At 48.8% G+C, this 20,256-nt stretch overlaps 7 protein-coding genes across 7 annotated transcripts; 1 reads left to right on the top strand and 6 right to left on the bottom strand.

Annotated features, from left to right (window-relative positions):
- Positions 1-398: 398 nt before the first annotated feature.
- PENARI_c006G06710 (ThiJ/PfpI family protein) lies at positions 399-1,311 on the bottom strand (the record flags this gene model as incomplete). The annotated part of the gene is made up of 3 exons (XM_022630410.1): positions 399-790; positions 889-1,126; positions 1,234-1,311. The coding sequence occupies 3 exons, from the start codon at positions 1,309-1,311 to the stop codon at positions 399-401; spliced, it is 708 nt and encodes a 235-aa protein (XP_022490046.1).
- A 684-nt stretch (positions 1,312-1,995) lies between these two features.
- PENARI_c006G12076 (putative sucrose transporter) lies at positions 1,996-3,935 on the bottom strand (the record flags this gene model as incomplete). Its single annotated transcript, XM_022630662.1, has 7 exons — positions 1,996-2,885; positions 2,936-3,051; positions 3,102-3,291; positions 3,343-3,414; positions 3,464-3,530; positions 3,611-3,855; positions 3,929-3,935. 7 exons carry the CDS (start codon positions 3,933-3,935, stop codon positions 1,996-1,998), a joined length of 1,587 nt encoding a protein of 528 aa, XP_022489537.1.
- Positions 3,936-5,188: 1,253 nt separating this feature from the next.
- Positions 5,189-7,369, bottom strand: PENARI_c006G09711 (glucose-6-phosphate dehydrogenase; the record flags this gene model as incomplete). The annotated part of the gene is made up of 9 exons (XM_022630555.1): positions 5,189-5,301; positions 5,355-5,726; positions 5,777-6,061; positions 6,112-6,196; positions 6,248-6,445; positions 6,501-6,851; positions 6,908-6,928; positions 6,981-7,053; positions 7,326-7,369. The coding sequence occupies 9 exons, from the start codon at positions 7,367-7,369 to the stop codon at positions 5,189-5,191; spliced, it is 1,542 nt and encodes a 513-aa protein (XP_022489858.1).
- Positions 7,370-8,973: 1,604 nt separating this feature from the next.
- PENARI_c006G05843 (60S ribosomal protein eL33) lies at positions 8,974-9,727 on the top strand (the record flags this gene model as incomplete). The annotated part of the gene is made up of 5 exons (XM_022630359.1): positions 8,974-8,998; positions 9,122-9,131; positions 9,286-9,339; positions 9,402-9,544; positions 9,630-9,727. The coding sequence occupies 5 exons, from the start codon at positions 8,974-8,976 to the stop codon at positions 9,725-9,727; spliced, it is 330 nt and encodes a 109-aa protein (XP_022489960.1).
- Positions 9,728-12,526: 2,799 nt separating this feature from the next.
- PENARI_c006G02148 (uncharacterized protein) lies at positions 12,527-13,222 on the bottom strand (the record flags this gene model as incomplete). The annotated part of the gene is made up of 1 exon (XM_022630191.1): positions 12,527-13,222. The coding sequence occupies one exon, from the start codon at positions 13,220-13,222 to the stop codon at positions 12,527-12,529; it is 696 nt and encodes a 231-aa protein (XP_022489757.1).
- Positions 13,223-15,529: 2,307 nt separating this feature from the next.
- Positions 15,530-17,374, bottom strand: PENARI_c006G07523 (MFS transporter; the record flags this gene model as incomplete). The annotated part of the gene is made up of 3 exons (XM_022630444.1): positions 15,530-15,865; positions 15,930-16,858; positions 16,909-17,374. 3 exons carry the CDS (start codon positions 17,372-17,374, stop codon positions 15,530-15,532), a joined length of 1,731 nt encoding a protein of 576 aa, XP_022490011.1.
- Positions 17,375-18,358: 984 nt separating this feature from the next.
- On the bottom strand, positions 18,359-19,706 carry PENARI_c006G00722 (Gfo/Idh/MocA family protein; the record flags this gene model as incomplete). Its single annotated transcript, XM_022630123.1, has 4 exons — positions 18,359-18,939; positions 19,004-19,534; positions 19,590-19,610; positions 19,676-19,706. 4 exons carry the CDS (start codon positions 19,704-19,706, stop codon positions 18,359-18,361), a joined length of 1,164 nt encoding a protein of 387 aa, XP_022489586.1.
- Positions 19,707-20,256: the final 550 nt, after the last annotated feature.

The raw sequence follows: 20,256 nt of genomic DNA, 5'->3' as shown, positions 1-20,256 counted from the left end.
GATTTTTCATTGATTTCCCCTTCCAATCTACCTACCAAATCTGGGCCCTTCTTGTTTGTTTATCTCTGTCTCTGTCACTTTGCTCTATTCCCCTTTTGCTTTTTCATACTGCCATATTATTATGGGGTTCAGGTTGCTAGTTGCTACTAATATGAACCGTTTTTGTCTTTGATTTTCTTTATATTTTAATTTCTTTTTTCGGATTGAAATCGGGCAAACACACTAATTGCGATTCTGTCCTACTACCTTGAAGGATATAATCAAGCCTGAATAATAATAGGATAATTCATAAACAAGTCATATTTAGCCTACCATATACCATATACCATACAGCCAATACCAAAGTCAAGTAAGCAACTCAAGTCAACCAACAGACAAGGCAAGCATATTCAATCCAATCAAAGCCCCAAAGCCCTCAAAATCTCCTCCCCAACCTTCCCAGCCGAAGCCGGATTCTGCCCAGTAATAACTACACTCCCAGTACCAGCAGCCTTCCCAACAACAACCTTCTCCTCCCAAGGCTCAGCAGCCTTAACATACTTCCCACCAGAAACCTTCCCAAGCTCCGTTTCCAGCATAAAGGGCATAACAGACGACGCACCCACCGCATCCTCCTCATCATTCGAGAAGCCCGTCACCGTCACGCCGGAGATGAGGCGTTCGCCGGAGGGAGCGGTTGCATTTAGGAGGACGCAGGGTCCGTGGCAGACTGCTGCCACTGGTTTGTTAGAGGCGGCGAAGGCTGTGATTAGGGATAGGCTGGTTTTGGAGGTTGTTAGGTCGAACATTGCTGTAAGTAAGTATGGATGTTAGTACACATATTCTTTTTGTTTTTGGACTTTTTGAAAAAAAGACATATCATGGTATATTGCCTTGGGGGAAACATACGTCCATGTCCACCAACATAGAAAATAGCATCGAACTCGCCGACGCGAGGGAGCATATCCTCCAGCTTGTGCGTGTTCTCCCACAGGGCCCTCTGCTCTTTCAGGAAGGTCTGGGACACCGCGTCTGATTCGAACATCTTCACTGAAGCTGGGTCCAGGGGTGCCTCGCCGCCCTTTGGCGAGGCGATTGTAAGGGAGACTTTGTTTTTGAGGACTTCGTGGGGATGGGCGAATTCGGGCTGGTATTTTATGTTAGTTCTTTTTCTTTCATGCTTTGTGCGTATATCTCTATGGTAACGTATATCTCTATGGTAGATATTGAAGGGTGGTTAATTGTGCTGCATACCAAGTACCAGCCGGTTGGGTTACCAGTGGCGTCGATCTTGCCATGGGAAGTGAGGACGATGAGGACTTTGGGGGTCATTTTGGCGGATCCTGTGAATATGAAATTGAATGGACTGATAGAAGCTGAAGCTGGTGGATAGCTATTCGGCTTGAGAGAGAAGAAAGGTAAGAAGGCAATAGCTAAGAGCTTTATGGGTGCTGGATTGCCCCGCCGCTTGCGGTGTCTGGGGCGATCAGCATCATATACTTCTCACTACATCGTCACTGCCCCACTAAGGAACAGTTGTGAATCATGCAGACTCGAGCTAATCGAATTGCTTTATACTCCGTATAGAACATCTCTGTCCTTCTGCAGAGGGCTAGATTTGTGTAGCTTACTGTAATGATCCTCCCAACCCATCTCCGCATAAGATGATGTCATACCAGAAATGGACGCAAAAGTCTCCGAAAGGAGCTTCGAATTGAATGTTTGAATGTTTGAATATTCAGTCATTAATAATTAATTTGTATTGTATATCATCAGTGTATGTGCAGATGTAAAGCATAAAACTGCCAGAAAAGAACTTCTCTTGGAACACGTCATGTCAAAGGTCAAAAGCTCAATGCACTGTACAGGTATATAAAAGTACACAAACGAGCATCCCGGCTTCGGGACAGGCTCGTATGCAAATGCATCGGGTATCGAGCAAAAATCAATGGCTATCGTCGCAACGGATCGTAATTTTGGAGGGAAGGGGCACCCGAGCCACCGTGGTCTGCTGGCTCATAGTATGTACCGCAGTCGTCGTGTGGCCTCGGCGGCTACCAGTGCACTGATCGCACCAATGAAGAGGCAGATGGCGATGGCGTTGGGCCTGTCTTTGTCTAGGTTCATCCACTGTGTATCGGAGGTGTTGTCTGTTGCGGGCTCGGGGCCAGGCTCGAGGATGCTGAAAACGACCCAACTGATCATCGTGCCGACGAATTGGGGGAGCGTTGTGTACACGTTGAGCACGCCCAGGTAGATACCAGCCAGTTCGCCTGTTGATGGCGTGTTGGAGGATGGGTCTTCCTCGTCGGTATCGCTGTCGAATGAGTCGCGGTGGTTTAGTCTGAGCACGTCCAGCTCCGTGTCGGCAGCGGAGCTGGCGCGTAGACTGGCTGAGGTGATCATCGTCACGCCGGAATGTGAGTTCGGCATTGCGGCTGCGCCGCCCATTGTCAGTTTGTTAATCTCCACGCCCATAAACGCGAAGGGAGCCCAGCCACTAATCGCCCACGGAATACCGCACACAGCTACTAGGAAGGTTGCGAATGCTCGGGAATGGGCCAGAGGAGCGAAGATCATTGTTGCAGCAAACATGATCTGTGAGATTAACCAGGCTGTTTGGAGATCGGGTCGGAATGCAGTCACGGCTTTGAGAGCAGCTGCAATGCCCGGTGGAGGTCGTGGGGTAAATCGTGTCCGCTTAGTATCTGGCGGCTGGATACAGAATGGTAAAAGGACGGAGCTCAAGAAGGTGATGGATGAGAAGACAGTCAATGACAGACTGCCTACACGGCCGACCTCGCCGAGCATATCGGTTGCCTTGGCCATATCGTCTTTGGGGACTTCGTAGCGGAAGTAGGTCTCGCCAACCCAAGTTGTGCTGTAGAAGAGGAAAGGGAACCAGCCTAAAACATGTTAGGTTTAGATGTTGCACATAGCGCAGAGATCCGCATACCAATCCACGCCCAGAATTGGGCCCAGCAAATCGCTTGAATACGAGGCGGCAGTTCGAAAGTTGTCTTGAACAACTGGGAAAGGACCTGGAAAGCACCAGCCTTTCCATCACCATCCCTATTATGCCGAATTAGTTGGGACCAATTTATAATTTCAAATAAACCCACCTCGTTGAGATAAGAACACGCTCTTTCACCGAATAAGAAGTGACAGCGACGGCGCCCACCAACGACAAAGCGGCGATGACGGTCATCTGCTTAAACTGCGTATCTCCAAGTAGACTGCCAAATATACTGACAGTGTCAATGGAGCCCACCACATAAGCAAAGAGTTGGCCAATGGCGCACATTCTCCCGGCTAAGATAACTGTCAGCGTTTTAGACTGAGACATATGGGGAAAGACCATACCCCATGCGGATCCGGTTTGCTGCAATGGAATCGGTAGCGTATCCACAATCAAACTGCGACAACACGCCTGGACTATACCATTGTAAGCTACATATTTCGACAGATGAAGTCTGCCACTTACCAACATTGATGGAGAAATCCACCGCGTAGATACTGATGATGGCCAAGGCAATTGTGCCATTCTTCGCCTAATTAACCGCATGTAAGCTTCCAATACACAATTCACCCAGTGGAGCTGAGGTTTCATCCGAAAAGATAGGGAATGTACCTTCTCAGGATCCTTAACGAACAACCCAACAATCTCCGCCGTCCATCCCAAGATGAACAGACAAAAAGCCACAACAAAAGATCCAAAGACCATGAAAGGTCTCCGGCGACCCCATTTCGACCGTGACCGATCGGCAATAACACCAATAAGAGGCTGGATGATCAACCCGGATAGAGGGCCAGCAATCCACACCAACGAAGTCTTGGACTTGGTCAAACCAAGCTGTAGAAGGTATGGCGTACAATCTAACCCAGACAACCGAATTAGCGACAAATATCCACAATCCAAAGGGTCAATCTCAACTAGGGAAGTCCTTACAGGTCATCTCAGTACCCCAAGTAAACCTACCCCAAGCATAAAAGTGTCAGCCAAACCCCCTCCAAATATCCAATTTGAATCCCTCATCAATTGACCCGCAAGTCTCGAGAATTTACACGGCGCCATATCCCAATCATTCAACGAAAGGAAAAGAAAGGGAAAAATACGCACTGCAAGCCAACCAAACTAAACGTCAACAAAGCCATCCGAGTCGCCTCAGACCGACCCTTGATAGAGGGCGTCCCCGCCCACCTCGCAGTCTGTGGCATACTGATTATCCACGGGCTGGCATGCGCTCAGCTCCTCCACATCTACCCAAGGAAGTGATAATGTACGTATGCGGATGCGGATGCGGATGAGAATGTAGCCAGTGAATTGGTCGGCTGGATAGTATACGCGCTATTCGGAATTGAATCCGGGGATTGAAGTATGGGCCGGGTATTCTGTGTAGGGTATAGCGTTTCGTCGTTTCGTCCTCTGCTCTGTGGTGTGTCGCGTGAGGATGGGGCTTGACCGCGGGGGGCTGAAATGGCGGCAATTAGCGTGCGCGGTTCCGCTGGGACTGGGGTTGGGGGTTGTGGGTGTGGTTACGTATGGATGAGTTGGCGCGGATAGAGAGGAAGGTAGGATTGGAGGTGCGACGGCTGTAGCTGTTACAGCTGAGAGAAGCTGAGAAGAGAAAGAAGGGGAGAAAATCGACATGGCCTGAGCGGGCCGGCCTTATCGATTTATTATTAATTTATTTTATCCCCCACGGGCATCTGCCGATCCGGCTGTTGTTTCAGGGTCTTTTTTGTTTTCTTTTTTCTACTCTTGTTTCTACTGCATGTAGGCACTTGTTTCAGGTGTGTTGTCTCTTGTCTGTTTGCAGGTTGAGCTGTACATGTCAGGTTGTCAGTTCTTTGATTGGCTGAGATGAGATCGGATGACATAATCTGTCCCTGAATGCCAATTATAGAAACACACGGGACGCCATGAACGTGGGACTTTTAGGGGTTGTGATGTATTGCTTAAGGCATATACTTTACTGACATAGGTGGAGAATCTGATATAATAAATCAAGTATAGCGTAAGTTCTTTCATCGCGTGCGTCGCATCCAATTCAAAATTGGACCTGTAAACCGAATTTAAGTATCACAGTATGAAGCGACACCTGTTATGGCCAGCCGACCAACCAACAGGAGTAAAAAGAGATTTTAATTCCTTCGTATCCCAAATCCGCTTCCCATAATCGTCGTAAACAGCTTGTACCCTGAGGATCTACAACCGGTTGGGGGCCGAGTTCGTAACAGGCCACTGGTAGCCAGCGGCGTCGCTGAACTTATAGCCGTACGATGCAGTGAAGTCATCAAGGACGGCAGGGCCGCGGGAGCCTATATCATCAATTAGCTACATGCCAGGGTCGGGGTCAAGGTAGGACACATACCGTAGGGGTATTCCATGGGGATGATTTCCTTGTTGTCATCCAGGTAGTGGAGGAGGGGAGTGAACATGCGCCAGCTGGCATCCAGCTCGTCGTCACGGACGAAGTTGGAGTGGTCGCCCTTGAAGGCGTCCAGGATCAGGGACTCGTAGGCCTCGGGGATCTTGAGGTCGGAGAAGCGGCGACGGTAGGTCAAGTCCAGCTCGGTAACCACCGTCTGCATGGACAGACCGGGGAGCTTAGAGTTCATCTTAATGTAGACGGACTCGTTGGGCTGGACACGGATGACAAGCTCGTTACGGGGAATGTCCTTGAAGATGCCGGAGGTGACATCCTTGAACTGGATGCGGACTTCGGTCTTCTGCTCGTTCAGGGCTGCTGAGTGTTAGACAATGTTTAACAAGTCCTGGGGAATCCATTCTTACCCTTTCCGGCCTTGAGGATGAAGGGAACGCCGTCCCAACGCTCGTTCTTGATGTATGCGACCAGCGCGCAGAAGGTGGGGCAGCGCGAATCCTTGGGCACGGTGTCGTCCTCGAGGTAACCGGGCTTACTGCCGTCGAGGGAGCGGCCGTACTGGCCGATGATGACGTTCTTGGGCTCGATGGCATCCATAGCGCGGAGAACACGGACCTTCTCGTCACGGATGTCCTCGGAAGAGAAGGAGATGGGGCGCTCCATAGCGAGCAATGTGAGGACCTGCAGAAGGTCTGCAAACTGTTAGCTTTGTCCTATTTCATCAATGCTACTTGGAACGTACGGTTCTGCATGACATCACGGATAATACCGAACTCATCGAAGTAACCGCCACGGCCCTCGGTACCGAAAGGCTCCTTGAATGTAATCTGTAGTCGAGATTAGAATTCGAGATCGGACTAATATATCCATCAACGTACCTGAACGTTGTCGATGTGGTGGCGGTTCCATGTAGCGTTGAAGAACTCGTTGCCGAATCGCAGAATCAAAATGTTCTTAACCATCTCCTTACCGAGGTAGTGGTCGATACGGAAGATCTCCTCCTCCTTCCAGTTGGGGTCCAGGGCCTTTTGGAGGTCGCGCGAGCTCTGAAGGTCCTTACCGAAGGGCTTCTCGACCTGTAGAACACTCGTATCAATATGTGATCCAACAGCAAGCGTCCAGGCAACTAACGATAATACGAGCGAGACCGCTCTTGGGGTAGCAGTTGCGCTTGAGCTGCTCAGAAACAGTAATGAAGACACTCGGAGGCAGAGCCATGTAGAAGACACGGTTGGACTCCTTTCCTTGGCGGCTCTTCTCGATCTCCTCGAGGTGCTTGTTCAGGTTGATAAAGGAGTCATCCTGGTCGTATTGGCCGGAAACGTAGGTGCAAAGGTTGCAGAACTGGTCTAATTGCTCTTCAATTTCCTTAGTGGGGACCTTGATGTAAGAGCGAACGCGCTTGAGGTATTCATCGTGCTCCATCTTAGTCCGCGCATACCCGACGATCTTAATGTCCTTGGGAAGGAATTTGTTGCGGAACTATTTGGAAGAGTCAGTCGATTGGGACTACGTTCATTAGTAGAAATAGCACATACGAGACCGAAGAGTGCAGGGAACTGTGATGGAGTTAGTCAGTACTCGTCATATCCTCGGGGGAGGGGCACGAACGGTCTTCTTCTTCGCCAAATCACCAGAGGCGCCTAGTACCACAATGATGGTATCATCTTTGAGTTCGATGGTGCTGAATGCGACATCCATTGTTAGCGGTGTTGCGTTGAATCGACCGAGGAAGAATTTGCGTGGCACGCGGCAGTAGAGGGTCTCAGTAGGGAGCTCTCGGAGCAGACAATGCTTGCGAAAGTGCCCAGTGAAGAAATCAGAGGAAATCAGGATGGAGGCAAAGTGTGCTTCCACTCAAAAGTGCAATGGGCCAGGTTGAGGTTGAGACGAGGTATCCGGTGGGCTTCCGCCGGACGGGGAGGTGATGTCAGAGACAGGAGGGGAACAACTCACCCAGCACTCTGGCGATCATCGGTTTGTGCGACCATGCCAGACATATTGAAATCGCTATAGGAATGAAAAATTGATGGGAAAGATGAAGGAAAGGAAGAAGAGGACAGGATCCGGCGGAGTACTTTTTCTACGGGAGTCTCTCACAGCTTCGCTGGTGGGGCTTGGGGGGGTATTTTATGTGTTTTATGACTTCAGGGTAATTACTGCGATTTTTCTCTATGACGATAGCCTATGACTGATCCTTTGCTTTTTTTGTCTTTTGACTATTTAGTCTCGGCTTTGCTCCTGGCCTGACCCTCTCGAGGCATTTGCCGGTCTGTGGACTTATATGTCTCTCTTTTCTTAACTCCGGCCTTCAGGTCACCCACTGTCATTGACTCCAGTACTTTAGGGTCACTGTAGGATCCCACGGGATCTTACCCGGTCTATTGACCCCGCGCAGCTTACAGCTTACTATGTAGACTCGGCCTCGTACCTCACCTCGAGGGTGTGCAACGTCATGTCGCTTATGCCGGTCTAATTTAAATTATTCATGCAGTTCCTCAAGTACTGTACAAAGGGGCGGTCATCTGATAAGTAATCTCACTAGGCGCGGATCACATTGCCCGAACAGGCTGAATTCGAGGGTGGAGTGGTACGTACTGAATAGCTTTGCGGTCAACTACATACAGAATGTGTATGAAGTGGATCTACTGCATGATAGGCAAGCCACCTTGAAGTGTGACATCTCCACTGAGCCTATGTATCAAGAAACACCAAATACCGAGCACGCAACGTGATAAGAGAGCTCTACGGAGTACCGGTGACCGAAATCGTGGGGAGCGATCGGCGAATTTGTCATCTCTCGTACCAGACGGATTCTATTTTCCCGACTGTTAAGTCCGGTTGAGGTGTGAGGGCTTTCAATCTATAGGTCCGAATCCGGAGCATATTAACCGTTGGGGGGTGCGACTTGCCCCTCGGTATATGTCCTAGCGGACGGTTCGGTGAGAAAAGAGGAAAAGAGTCTGATTGGGAATTTCCCCGAATCTAGGTTTACATCTTAAGTGTAATCCCAACATGGTGGGGCAGAGGAATTTCTAGATTTCCCAATGAGTGGTCTCGGTCTGTTGTATGAAGATGTGTAGATGTGATATTCAGGGTTAATGGTTAATTTTCAAGCTACTGTGGTATCAAATCAATATAGTGAATTACAATCTCTATCTGAACACAACTCATTTCACTTCACTCAATTCAAAAGACATGAAGACAGTGTATAAAATTCGTTGGATGAAGAGTTGTCGTCATGCTGAGGTTTGTCAGCTGAGACTGCGGGCAAACCGGCTCGGACGACTGTTGCCCGTGGTGGGATAGTCGGACTGGAGAAACCAAAGCCCGGCTCTGATTGCTTATCTAAGATTATCCTTATCTAGGCTGATATAATCGGCTGATCTAGTCTGACAGAAAACACTGGGCGGTGTGGTGGACGGGAACAACCAAAATCCGAGGGGCTCGCTTAGCCCTAAGCCCTGTCACCTGATACACGGCGCACATTGGTTGTGCGCTCTATCGCTAGACTATCTCGATCCGACGACAACACGACAAACGATCTTGCGGGTCATTCCTTCGACTTTCTTTCCTTGCCCGCTCCCAGAAAAAAGCCGACACAATGCCTTCGGAACAAGGACACCGCCGTGAGTGAATCCCTTCGAATGCTGGATCGTCGTTGTGGCGGTCTCAAATTCGCGATGGCGCAGGAAGACCCTGTGTGCGATGACACAAATGACCTGATATGCTAACATTCTCTCCTCCTCTAGTCTACGTCAAGTAAGTTATCACCGCACATTCCCATCGTCGCACACGAGAGACACCAGTTCGAAAATGGAGAAATGGAGGACCGATTTTGGAGGATCCAAAAACCATCGCAACCAACTCGAACCATCACCGATCAGAACAGAGCATTAATACGATTTCTTTGTAGGGGTCGCCACCTGAGCTACCAGCGTTCCAAGCACGCTCTCAACCCCAACACGAGGTACTTACACCCTGCGCCCAAAATGTGAATGGAAGAATGGAATCTGATACATGGTTATACAGCTTGGTCAAGATCGAGGGTGTTGATGACACCAAGTCCGCCAACTTCTACCTTGGCAAGAAGGTCGCTTTCGTTTACCGGGCCAAGCGTGAGGTCCGCGGCTCCAACATTCGGGTGATCTGGGGCAAGGTCACCCGCCCACACGGTACGTGATCCATCGAGCGGTCTCAGACACGGCGGCCGACGAGCTGCCCAAAATCCGTCGAAATATCCATATCTGACTGTTATAGGCAACTCCGGTGTTGTCCGGGCTAAGTTCCGCAACAACCTCCCCCCCAAGTCCTTCGGCGCTACCGTCCGCGTTATGCTCTACCCCTCCAACATTTAAACGGCTTCTTTGTGTTGTTTTTGTGGGCGATTCCCTTTACGCGCAGACGGTCGGTCAGGCAAGGAAAAGTCGACGGAACGAGCCGATGTTGATTTGAGGTGATGGAGTTGGCGGGTTGATAACGTTTTATTCGTGGGAGAAGGCAGGGCCACCATGCCCTACGAATCAAAAAATTTACACTTTCATAGCTGTGTCGGCCCCGAGGCACCGGGAAGAGCTCAGTCTCGATATTTCTCCTTGTTCCTACAATTGGCGAGCATGATGTGTCTGGTCGCGCAGCGTCACTTTCTCCCACTGTGTATCTGACGCTAATACGCACCAAATTCCATACCATTTCAATTTCAACCGGTCAATCGATCCGCATCTTTGTGTCCGTCTTGATTCTTAGAGGAATTGTATTTACTTGCTTTGGCTACTTTGCACCACTGCATGTTTTGCGACCAGTATATGACCCTGAATTGTAGATTGCATCACTTGTAGCTATGGTGGAGCTATGCTTGCAGACATCCAGGCGCTTGACATATGGCGACTAGTGCGTTCTCATCGGTCTCGGCCTCAGGCGAGAAACCTGGACATGGACCTAGGCCGCTATCCCACTCCTATCCTCGCCACGCTCTTGAGTGCCAATTTCTTTTGGTAACTACAACCCCAAGAGGTTTGTTTCTAGCTCCCCTAGCAATAATTAAGTGCTTCTGGACAGTTTCCAAATGCATACATACCCGCTCTCCTTCGATTCATCTGACTTGTAACACCATTGATTTTGAAACAGATCACTCTTTGGCAAAGGAATATTCTTTCTCTGTTGTATCCAAACTATTTGGAAGAACGCCCGTTCATATCTTCTCGACTGGAACGAAGTTGATCAGACGCCGTCGGCCTTTGTCTAATCGGCCACAGCCAACGAGTCATTGGTGATGTCTTGACAACCATTTCACCTTCCCAGTGCAAAGATCATGGTTATCCATAATTCCAACAAGCTCTCCAAATTGATTGACAGCGGGGATATGCTTGATACCTTTGGTGTTCCTCCGCCAAGTCACAGTTCATAATTGAATCGCCTCAGTGAAATCAGACCATACTGAAGTACAAAGTACACTCTATGCTGGAGAGAAAAAGAAGCCTCAAGCTGTTGCAGCGTCTGAGGAACTATGTTCAGCCGGGGGTCGGTTTTTCCCTAGCTATACAAAATGACAGTGTCATATGATTCTAGGGTTTGTTTGGCATTCGTGATGGGCTCCATACCCTCGACCCAGCTTTTGAGTTCAAGGAGGGCGAAATCGAAACTCTTGGTCCTGCCGTTGTATTTTGGATGGTTGGTGACTCCTACCACCCAGTTCTTCATTCCTTTATCGCGAACGAGGCTGCCGGCTTGCGTGCTCACATAGCGAAATTGTTCTTAGAAGTGATGTGGGGGGCAGATTTGTGATCTTCAGGACCAAAATGTCAGCATTTTGGGTCAATGGGTGCTTTTAAACTGTGCCTGAAGGCTATCCATCAATGGCTGACGAAACACAACTTAATGAGCTTAGAGTCATCTAAGGTAGCAGAGTCAACCCCATCATAGCTGAGTACACATGGAGATGGTCCTGGAAGATAGCCTCTTATGGGAAATCTGTTTGGCTCGTTGCTGGAAGTCTCGCCACCATTACATACTATACTGCACCTACAAGGTCTTCAGGTATTCGTTAGTTATTGCAGCTGTGCCTTGTCGCACGCAATGCACAAGATGAAATGATACAACCTGGCTCCCAGGTTCTTGTGGGTGGCCATAATAAGCTTGTCGCTAACGAATAGTCATTTGAAGTCTTCGATCAACTTGGCGAGAAACTTTTCAATATTTAATGCATTTGCAGACACTTAGGTTAACGTTGTAATGTAAGAAGATTTCAGCCTATCCGAGCGTGTTGACAACAGAAGGGGGCTGTTTGTGGTAGGCCTGGGAAAATGACTCCGCTTCTAAAGTAAGCAGCAGATCTGTGATCGACAACACATACTTAATTGAAGTTTAATTGAACCGGAGCAACGGTTCACATATACTGCAGTTGCCAACTCGCGCGGGTCGGCCTACCTAACAAAGACCTGCAATGTCGATCGAGTAATCGTACAATTGGCCCATCTGTTGGTTACATATTCCAGTCCGTTGAAAATCAAGATAATTCCGGTGCTAACATATCTCATGAATATCCATTGTTGTGGGGACTTTGCGCAGGAAAACAGCGGGGCGGCCTTAGTCCCTAGATAGTGGTCTCCTTCGATAACCCTATGATCAGACCGCATTATTGCTATCTTTTTCAAGACAGCCCATGTTTACAACTAGCAAACTACCTTAAAGTAGTTCGTTAAAGACTTTCTGTGTCTTGTCGGTGTCGAGCGAGAAAAGTGCATGAAATATATAATCTGACCCACACTCCACATTTCCTGAAGTATAAAAGCATGAGCAACGTTAATCGTAAAGCAGCACGCCATCTATATCCCACATTCCAAACCAAACTCCAACATCCAAAGTAACATTCGTCTTAGAAAGTTTCCTTATGAATCGACTGTCGGTGTGCTTTCAGGTTCTCCTTCCGACTGGCGGCGTGATCGCACGAGGGACATTTGAAAGCGCGCGGAGAGACATGCTGCGTCTCAATGTGCCGCATCAGGACTCCCTTGCGCGAGAAGAAACGATTATAGGTACAACCTACCCACTCACACTTGAAAGTGCCGTAAAGATCGCTGTGGCTGTATGTGATATATGCGGTCAGGTATGTGACAACTGAGGTACAGTGCTGCTCCGCTAGGGTGGGTCTTGGGGTCTTACTTCTGTTTGGATACCCCACGAGTAAGGCAGGGCCTCTTAGTCTTGGCAGGCTTCTTGCTAACCTCTTCCAGAGGATCCGCTCGGTTTGATGAGGAAGGCGACGAAGTGACGTCGGTCCAGGGACTTGGATAGCCAGGATCGTAGGGGCTTGCGGGGGAAATAGCGGTGCTATTGGAAGGGATCGATGCGGAGCTTAGGCTCCTCTTATTGATGGGTCTGGTGATGGTGTTTGGGCATAGGTATGCTGCAGTAGACCTGTTGTCCGTCTCCTCGTGAGGGTCCGGAATTTTTTGCGCGGAAGGGGATGGAGTAAAATCAGTCCAAGGACTTGGATAGCCACCGTGATAGGGATTCTCTAGAGCCAAAGCTGTAGTGTTGCTATGAACCGGCACAGGCTCTGGGTTACTTTGGTCGATGGGCTTAGGAAAGGTGTTTGGGTTCAGGTATACCGAAGGAACCAAGGTAGGAGGCGAAACAAAAGTTCGGGCAACTGGCATCGCTGGAAACTGTAATTGATAGTTGTATGAGGGGTCTCCGACAGCTGGTATGCTTCTCGGGGTGGCAAAGGGTTCGGGGGATGGGGCCATGAAGAAAGATTCAGATTGTCTGAGAACGTCGGTTCTCCAGCTGCCCAACCCTGAGTTGGACCACTGAGTGTTTTCCAAGTTGTCGTTGGGGGTCGGGCGTTCCATAATGAGGGAAGACAACCGGGGCACCCCCAGTAAACAAGAATATTATGAAAGATAGATAGAGATGGCTGGTTTAGTTATCGAATAATCACTTGGGGAAAGCCTTTGGGGCAAGGGGGATTCCAGTACTTATAGACTGACATAGGTGTAGGCCACTGTTATGGCCTAGAGTCTGGAAAGGTAAAGGGGACTGCGAAAGAGAGAGCGAATTAAAATCCTCAAAGATCGGCGGGCAAAAGGCGGGCTTTAGGACTTGACAAGGTACAATGTACATTGTACAAACCAGGTAAGTTATAATTTGTACACTAGAGGTGAGTAGGATTCAGGTGAAATATAGACGTCAATCTCTATTTACCACATCTAGGTTCCCCCCGAGACTTTAACAAGAAACCAGTGTCCCGGTGGTATGGTTCTTGGAATTTGGGAACCCCGATTTGGCTTCTAGAAACTGCAGGGGATTTTCATCTCGATGTAATTTTACTTCTGACTCCAGTGCTACCCCGCTGCCCTGGATACTCACACCAATATTGCTTTCTCCTTGGACAGATCGTTGCCAAGAAAAATGACTACTGCATGCCCGCCCCCCGGTATTGCCCCTGCAGAACTCGTATTCGGAAGGTGTTATCAGGCGCATCGGTCAGGGACGAAAAAGAAACGTACAGGATGTAGGAAAGCTTTATTGGACGGTTCACCCAGTATGGCGTAGCCATAAGGCAATCATGCGAACTAACAGAGACCTGAAAAGGCAAGCAGAAGAAGGGATCGGCATGCCATAATTTATTTTAAGCCCCATTTCACCCGGGTGCGCTGTCGTATACATCATAATTTAAAACAAAAGAATCCACTGCATAACCCCACTACCAAGACCGTGGACATGGGCAAGAACGGATAGATCTTACTACCGTACCTGCGCTTATTACAATGAGCGACCACGAGGAACACGTCAAATTTGCTAGAAAAAGTATGTCTTCGAGGAGGGAAAAGCGAGCTGGTACCCCGGGCCGGGGAATTCAACGTCACCGAAGATCAGCAAAACCCACTAATCTACCTTCCCCATCTAGGCAGTGTAGCGCTTCTTCCCCCTGCTGCGCCTAAAAAAACCCACGGAGTAGGAATCCCAGACATGCCTTGACTGCGCGGGCCTGAAAACCGAAGGAAGCCGTCGACGTGCATCGCTGAGAGACAGGGGTCAGGGTCACACTGCATAAAATGGGATAGATCTCTCAATTTGGAGTGGACGAGATACTGACCTTGTCTATGTATTGCGGGTGCCCCAGGCCACAGCCATACTTAAACCATGACCATTCAAAATCAATTTAACATCTGACAGTCTATTATCGACTCAAATATTATAAAACGGCATGTCAAGGCGGAGCGCCAAGCAATCTTTACCCTGGAAAAGCCAGGGATGGATTCCGGACTATCGAGCTGGAAAACGACAATTATAATTGGTGTACGCATATATGCGTTGGCCAAAAACTAGGACAAAAGTACAGTACGTTAAGGCGCGGCTCAGCTGAGCCCCGGAACCATAACGAATCTGAGCCGAGCACTTCTTTTCTACAATCTTACTTCCTGCAAAGAACCCCTTTTCTTAACAAAACCACGACGATTTTCGGCATATTTCTCGATTCCACCTTGCCGTATTCACAATGGGGGCCGTTAAGGACCAGGACAACTACTAGCGCAGTCTTGCCAACCGAACTCCTCTCTTGGATGCTGCCGCGAACAGGGAAAGTGGGCAACAAGTTCTTTTTTCAAAAAACCGAGAACAATGTAAAAAATGATATACTCGAGGCGCGTGTTGTGTGAAGATCCAAATGCATAATAGGAGGCTCAGTACATTCCATTGCACAGCATCGGCTAACCATGGTTCAGGTTTCACAATAAATTGGTTCAGCCAAACTTTCAACTTAATATTCACCACCAACTCAACGCCTTGAAAGCCGTTTCCAATGAACCCTTCCCAGGTGCTCAGTCATGTTGTCTCTGCGATTGAACAACCTACCGCATTCAGGGCAAATGAAAGAACCGGGCCTGATGTGCTGGGTATCGACATGGCGCTTCAGCAGTCCTTTGGTTGCGAAAAAGCAATCACAACCATTTCAGGGACATTGGTAAGGGGCCTGGCAGCTGCTGAGAATTTATGATTGTCAGAAAGACAACCAAATTGCTAGAATTTTTACGCTAAACACCTTACCAACGATCCAATGCCAAGACCCAAGTTTTTCTTTTAGATACAATATTCCGGATAAACAACAAATTCAATCTATACAAACTCCTACGTTCCAACACCATACCCAGAACCTCTCACGCCGTCACATCCTCCGCAACAGCATACCGACTCCACTTCCGAATAACAGGCCCATACCGATAAAACACATACGGTACCGGAACCATGATAGCACTAATACACCCAAGAATCGTAAGAGTCCAGTGAACACCCATATTCTTGTAGAATGGAATCCCAACAACAGTCATACCTCCAGCAGCAAAGTAGCGTGAGACAGTCATGAAACCCAAAGCGGAAGCCGCGTAGATATCGTACGAGTCGATGACGTACATGTACGAACTGATGAAGATGCAGATAGCACCGAAACCAAAGAAAGACGATGCTATGATGGGTGACCAGATTGAGACGGAGGGCTGATGGGTTAGTTAGTACGCATCTCTTTGGGGGGAGTGTATCCACGCATAGACGGGAACTTACGAAATCGGTCCAGCCCATCCAAAACAGACTAATAGGAATCAACGGCGCACCAAACATAGCAAACCAAAGCCTGATCTCAGGTTGTGTGTGGACATTATCCAAAGCGTGCGGATCAGACGCCGGATCAGTACCATTCTTTGCCTTGGCGGCTGCGACGAAGTCACGCTTTGTCCAGTGGTAAATTGGGAAGACGAGGAGACCTGCAAGCATTATCCCGATGTACATTGCCACCCAGGTGATATTGGTTAGACCTTGTGATATGCCATACACATCGGTGAAGATGTAGGTATATCCATCGAAGAAAGTGAATAGGACAATGTACAGGACAGTCATGTATAGGGAGATCAAGAGGATGATGGGTTCCTGGAATGTAATGAGGAACTGGCGTTTCAGTGCGCCGCCGATCCGAGTAAATAGCGGGATTTTCTCCATGTCCATTGCGGAGCGGAAGCGGTTGTCTCCTGTTGCTTTGCGTAGATGCTTTCCCTTCCATTTTAGGAGTAACGGAGAGTATGTCTCGGGTTGGAACAGAATGATGAGAGCCATAATTGCGCCGGATCCTATGAGGATGATCCAGGCCGTCCATTGCCAGGAGAGAACACCAGTTTGGCCGATGAACGAGGCAATCACTGGAGCCAAGACGGGGCCACCAAATGAAAGGATGGCGTACATTGGGAAGGTGATTGTCTTCTCAAGGGGATTCCATAGATCGGCAATGGTACCGCCTGCGCAGGTCAAGGGCGGACAGCCAAAGATGCCAGCTAGGAAACGGAAGGCGAGCTGGGCACCGATGTTTGGAGCTAGTGCTGAGCCCATGATGAAGATCATGAACAGAGTAAGAGAACCGGCGTAGACAGCATTGCGGCCAAGGATCTCAGACAGGGGTCCGCTGACGAGAGAACCAGCGGCGAAGCCAAGCAGGTAGATACCTATAAAATATTAGCTTTCAACCAGGGGGTAGCAAGGAAGCTGCTCTTACCAGTAACCAACGATCCCACGACCTCACTGACATGATACGTCTCCGTGATTTGAGGCAAAACCCCAGACTCGATCGCCGACGCAGCTCCAACGATAAAAGCCAGTGCCGTGACAAGCAAAGTGGCAACCATTCGACTGGTGGTACTATGATTCCGAGGATTGAGCGGATCATTCTCATCTTCCCATCCAACAACGAATATATGAGACTTCGAATCGAGCTGTTTCTTTATATCGACGCCAGCAAGGGACCTGCCAAAAGCTGTTTTCTCGGAGTACTGCGTGGGCTTCTGAGCAAGCGCAGGCGATTCAGATTCAGTAACATCGTCATCTGTCTGATCCGATGGAATTGATACTGCTGTTTCATGGGGAGTCTCGTTCACGGAGGGAGCGGCACCGCGTTCGGGGGCATCGTTGAGCTGTCTGTGGACGGCATTTCCTAGCCGTCGGTATTGCAGATAAGACTGCATTTTGAAACCTCGGGATTAGACTGAAATTTTGGATACCCCCGGGTTGTATTCTCACCGGTTATGTATAGATATCTGATTCTTTTCTCTCAGATATTGTTATAGATGTTCAGTGCTGTCTCTGGGGACGGGGCCTGCGACAGAAAGAAAAAAGCAGGAAAGGAGATACCATCCTTTTAATGCGCCTGCAAGGTCATGGCCCACTCGGCTGATAAATCGGATTTTCTCAAGCCTGTTAAACGTCGGCGATGTGCCTGTGGGCCTGATCACCAAAGCCCGAGTGTTTAACTTGAGTCACGGCTTCGCTGTTTTACCTAAGTTATGCATGGCTCCCACAGGAAATTGAAAAGGTAGTATTCCCCGCTTATATCTTGCTTGGCCAAATCAAACCCGCAACTAAGCCCTGTAGAGACGATCTCGGAAGGGAGCGAGAATGAACGCCTCGGCGTCTTTTGCCGCATTCAATTCTCGGCCCGCACTTCCAATTTCGGCAAGTGGAGCGTCGGCCGAGAAAGGATTTACTCGCACAGTTGTCCGAGGCCGTTATCAATTCGCTTAGAAGTCCTGTTTGCTTAATTTATCGGAGTTTATAAGATCTATGACGTCGAGTTCTAGAACCTGCAGATTTGCTTTGGCCTAAGGCTCTTTTTGATTCTTACGACCATTACATAGTTGGATGGTATTTGTCCGTACCATATTTCCGTTCTTCTCCTGATTGAAATCTTCTTACGAAAATCATTCGTTACAAATTTATAAATCATACACTACGTGTCCAACAGGGCTCGATGTGTTACTTTCGAGAACTGGGACACAAATTACTGAGAGAGTTGTTTAATGATCTGAGAGGATTGGAGGACTGTGTGCGGAGCATACTATGTAAAAGATAACGAGCAATTGCTTCCTAACCAAAAATAGGCAGGTACAATATACCAAGTATAGGCAATATAGAAGCCGAGGTATTCGCCACTGTAATCCTATCCCGATATATTAGAGAGTCAATGGGTAATCCGTCGATTCGATGCGCTCTGGGTAAGTTAGCCCTCCCTGCTGCCGGACTTTATCCATGACTTCCATAATTGTGATGCTCTCATCCCAAGGCAGACTCTCGCTCTCAAGTTTTCCGTCACGTACACAGCGAGCAACTTCATCAGCTTCCCAGAACATACCGCGCGCACCACCAGGGACAGGCATATGAACATCTTGGATAGTAGTCAGGTCTCCTGCCTCACTGCTTGGTACTACACGGTATCGCTCCGGGCGATAGGCAGGTCCGAAAATCTGGATGTGCCCCTTAGTGCCGTGGATTTGGATGGAGGGGCCAGCAGAGCCGCGATTGTCTGGATCCGTAGCAACGCGGAAGGCCGTCATTGCTACAGCGTGTGATGTTCGGCCAGGAAGGGCGCTCGGCGTCGTAGTAGGGAATGTTACGATCATGGTCGTCTCTTCGTCTGCTCCCGTTCCAGGGTACTTCGACATGTGAGAGGTAACCTGTGACGGTGCTTTGCGCTGAGATCGAGGTAGGGTGTGGTAAAGAATTTGGAAGACCCAAGTAAGAGCATAAACCCCCACTGCAACATGTTTAGTCAACTACGCATGTCTCTCAATAATAAATGCTAGGGATATCACACTTACAGTCAAGGAGCGCGCCGCCAGCAAGGTCCTTGTTTATCATCCGATGGTCGGCATTCCAGGTAGTCTCAGGCTCATCTCCAATGCTCAAATCGGAGATCACACGCAGGACCTCACCAATTGCTCCGGTTTGCACAAGACGTCGCACTTCAATGCTCAGCGGAAAGTACCGAGTCCACACAGCTTCCATCAGGAAAAGTCCCTTCTTCATTGCAATTTCGCACAGGATCTTAGCTTGAGCTGCGTTAACGGTAAAGGCCTTCTCGCATAGGACATGTTTACCGGCTTCCAGTGCCAGCATCGCATGTTGAAAGTGGTGTGAGTGTGGGGTAGCAATATAAATCACTTGGACGCTGGCATCATTGACGGCCTCTGCATAAGATCCGTATGTCGCGCATGGCTGGGGAATCTGGAGCCTCTGGACGAATGAATCGGCTGAAGACTTGGATGAAGATGATGCCACAGCGGCTACGGTGTGCGTGACGTCTGTAACTCCTCTTCCAGTCGGGTCCCGCAACAAGTCCTCCACGAAGGCTTTCGACAAAATTAGCTTCATCGTACCACAACAAGTGCAGATTGAACCACTCACTTTCTGCAATTCCGCCGGTGGCTGTAGTATATAGATGTTAGTACGGCCACCTGGATTCCTATAGTTCAAACAGAACTAAGACTGACCAAGAATGCCCCATCGAAGGTTGAAAACCATAGTTTATGCTTGAAGACTGCGACAGTATACTGTGACAGTATGCTAGTTCTGAAGTAGGGTAATGTAGATGCGAAGTATTTTGACTTTTACATTCGGAGTCAACGGATTTTATAGGTGAATATGCGGGGGATTGTAAGCCTACTAAAACCCTTGGTTACCTCGAATTGCCGAGCACTGATATCACAGCTCCCTGGTATAACAGTGATACTATACAGCCAAACATGATCCACTTTGGATATTTTGATTGGTTAATTATTGCCCCACTATGAACTCTGTCATCGCTTCGACCTGCCGGACCCTCAAATGCTGACATCGGAGCAGCATGGAAGTTATGAAAACTCAACCTCGAGATTCGATTAAACCAAATAAATGCAATAGACGCAGATGGAACAAAAAACAAGAGACAGTGACCACAAGGCGCCTGCCCGTTCTCACCATGGTTGCACAAACTGCCGCCGAAGCAGGGTCAAATGCGACGAGCAAAAGCCAGTCTGCACCCGGTGCTGGCAAAAGGACCTGCAGTGCTCCAGCACTTATCAACTGAAATGGG

Source organism: Penicillium arizonense (assembly GCF_001773325.1).
Source record: "Penicillium arizonense strain CBS 141311 chromosome Unknown PENARI_contig006, whole genome shotgun sequence".
Lineage (NCBI taxonomy): Eukaryota > Fungi > Ascomycota > Eurotiomycetes > Eurotiales > Aspergillaceae > Penicillium > Penicillium arizonense.
Note: the sequence above shows the minus strand (reverse complement) of the source record. Positions and strands in the feature narration are given on the sequence as shown.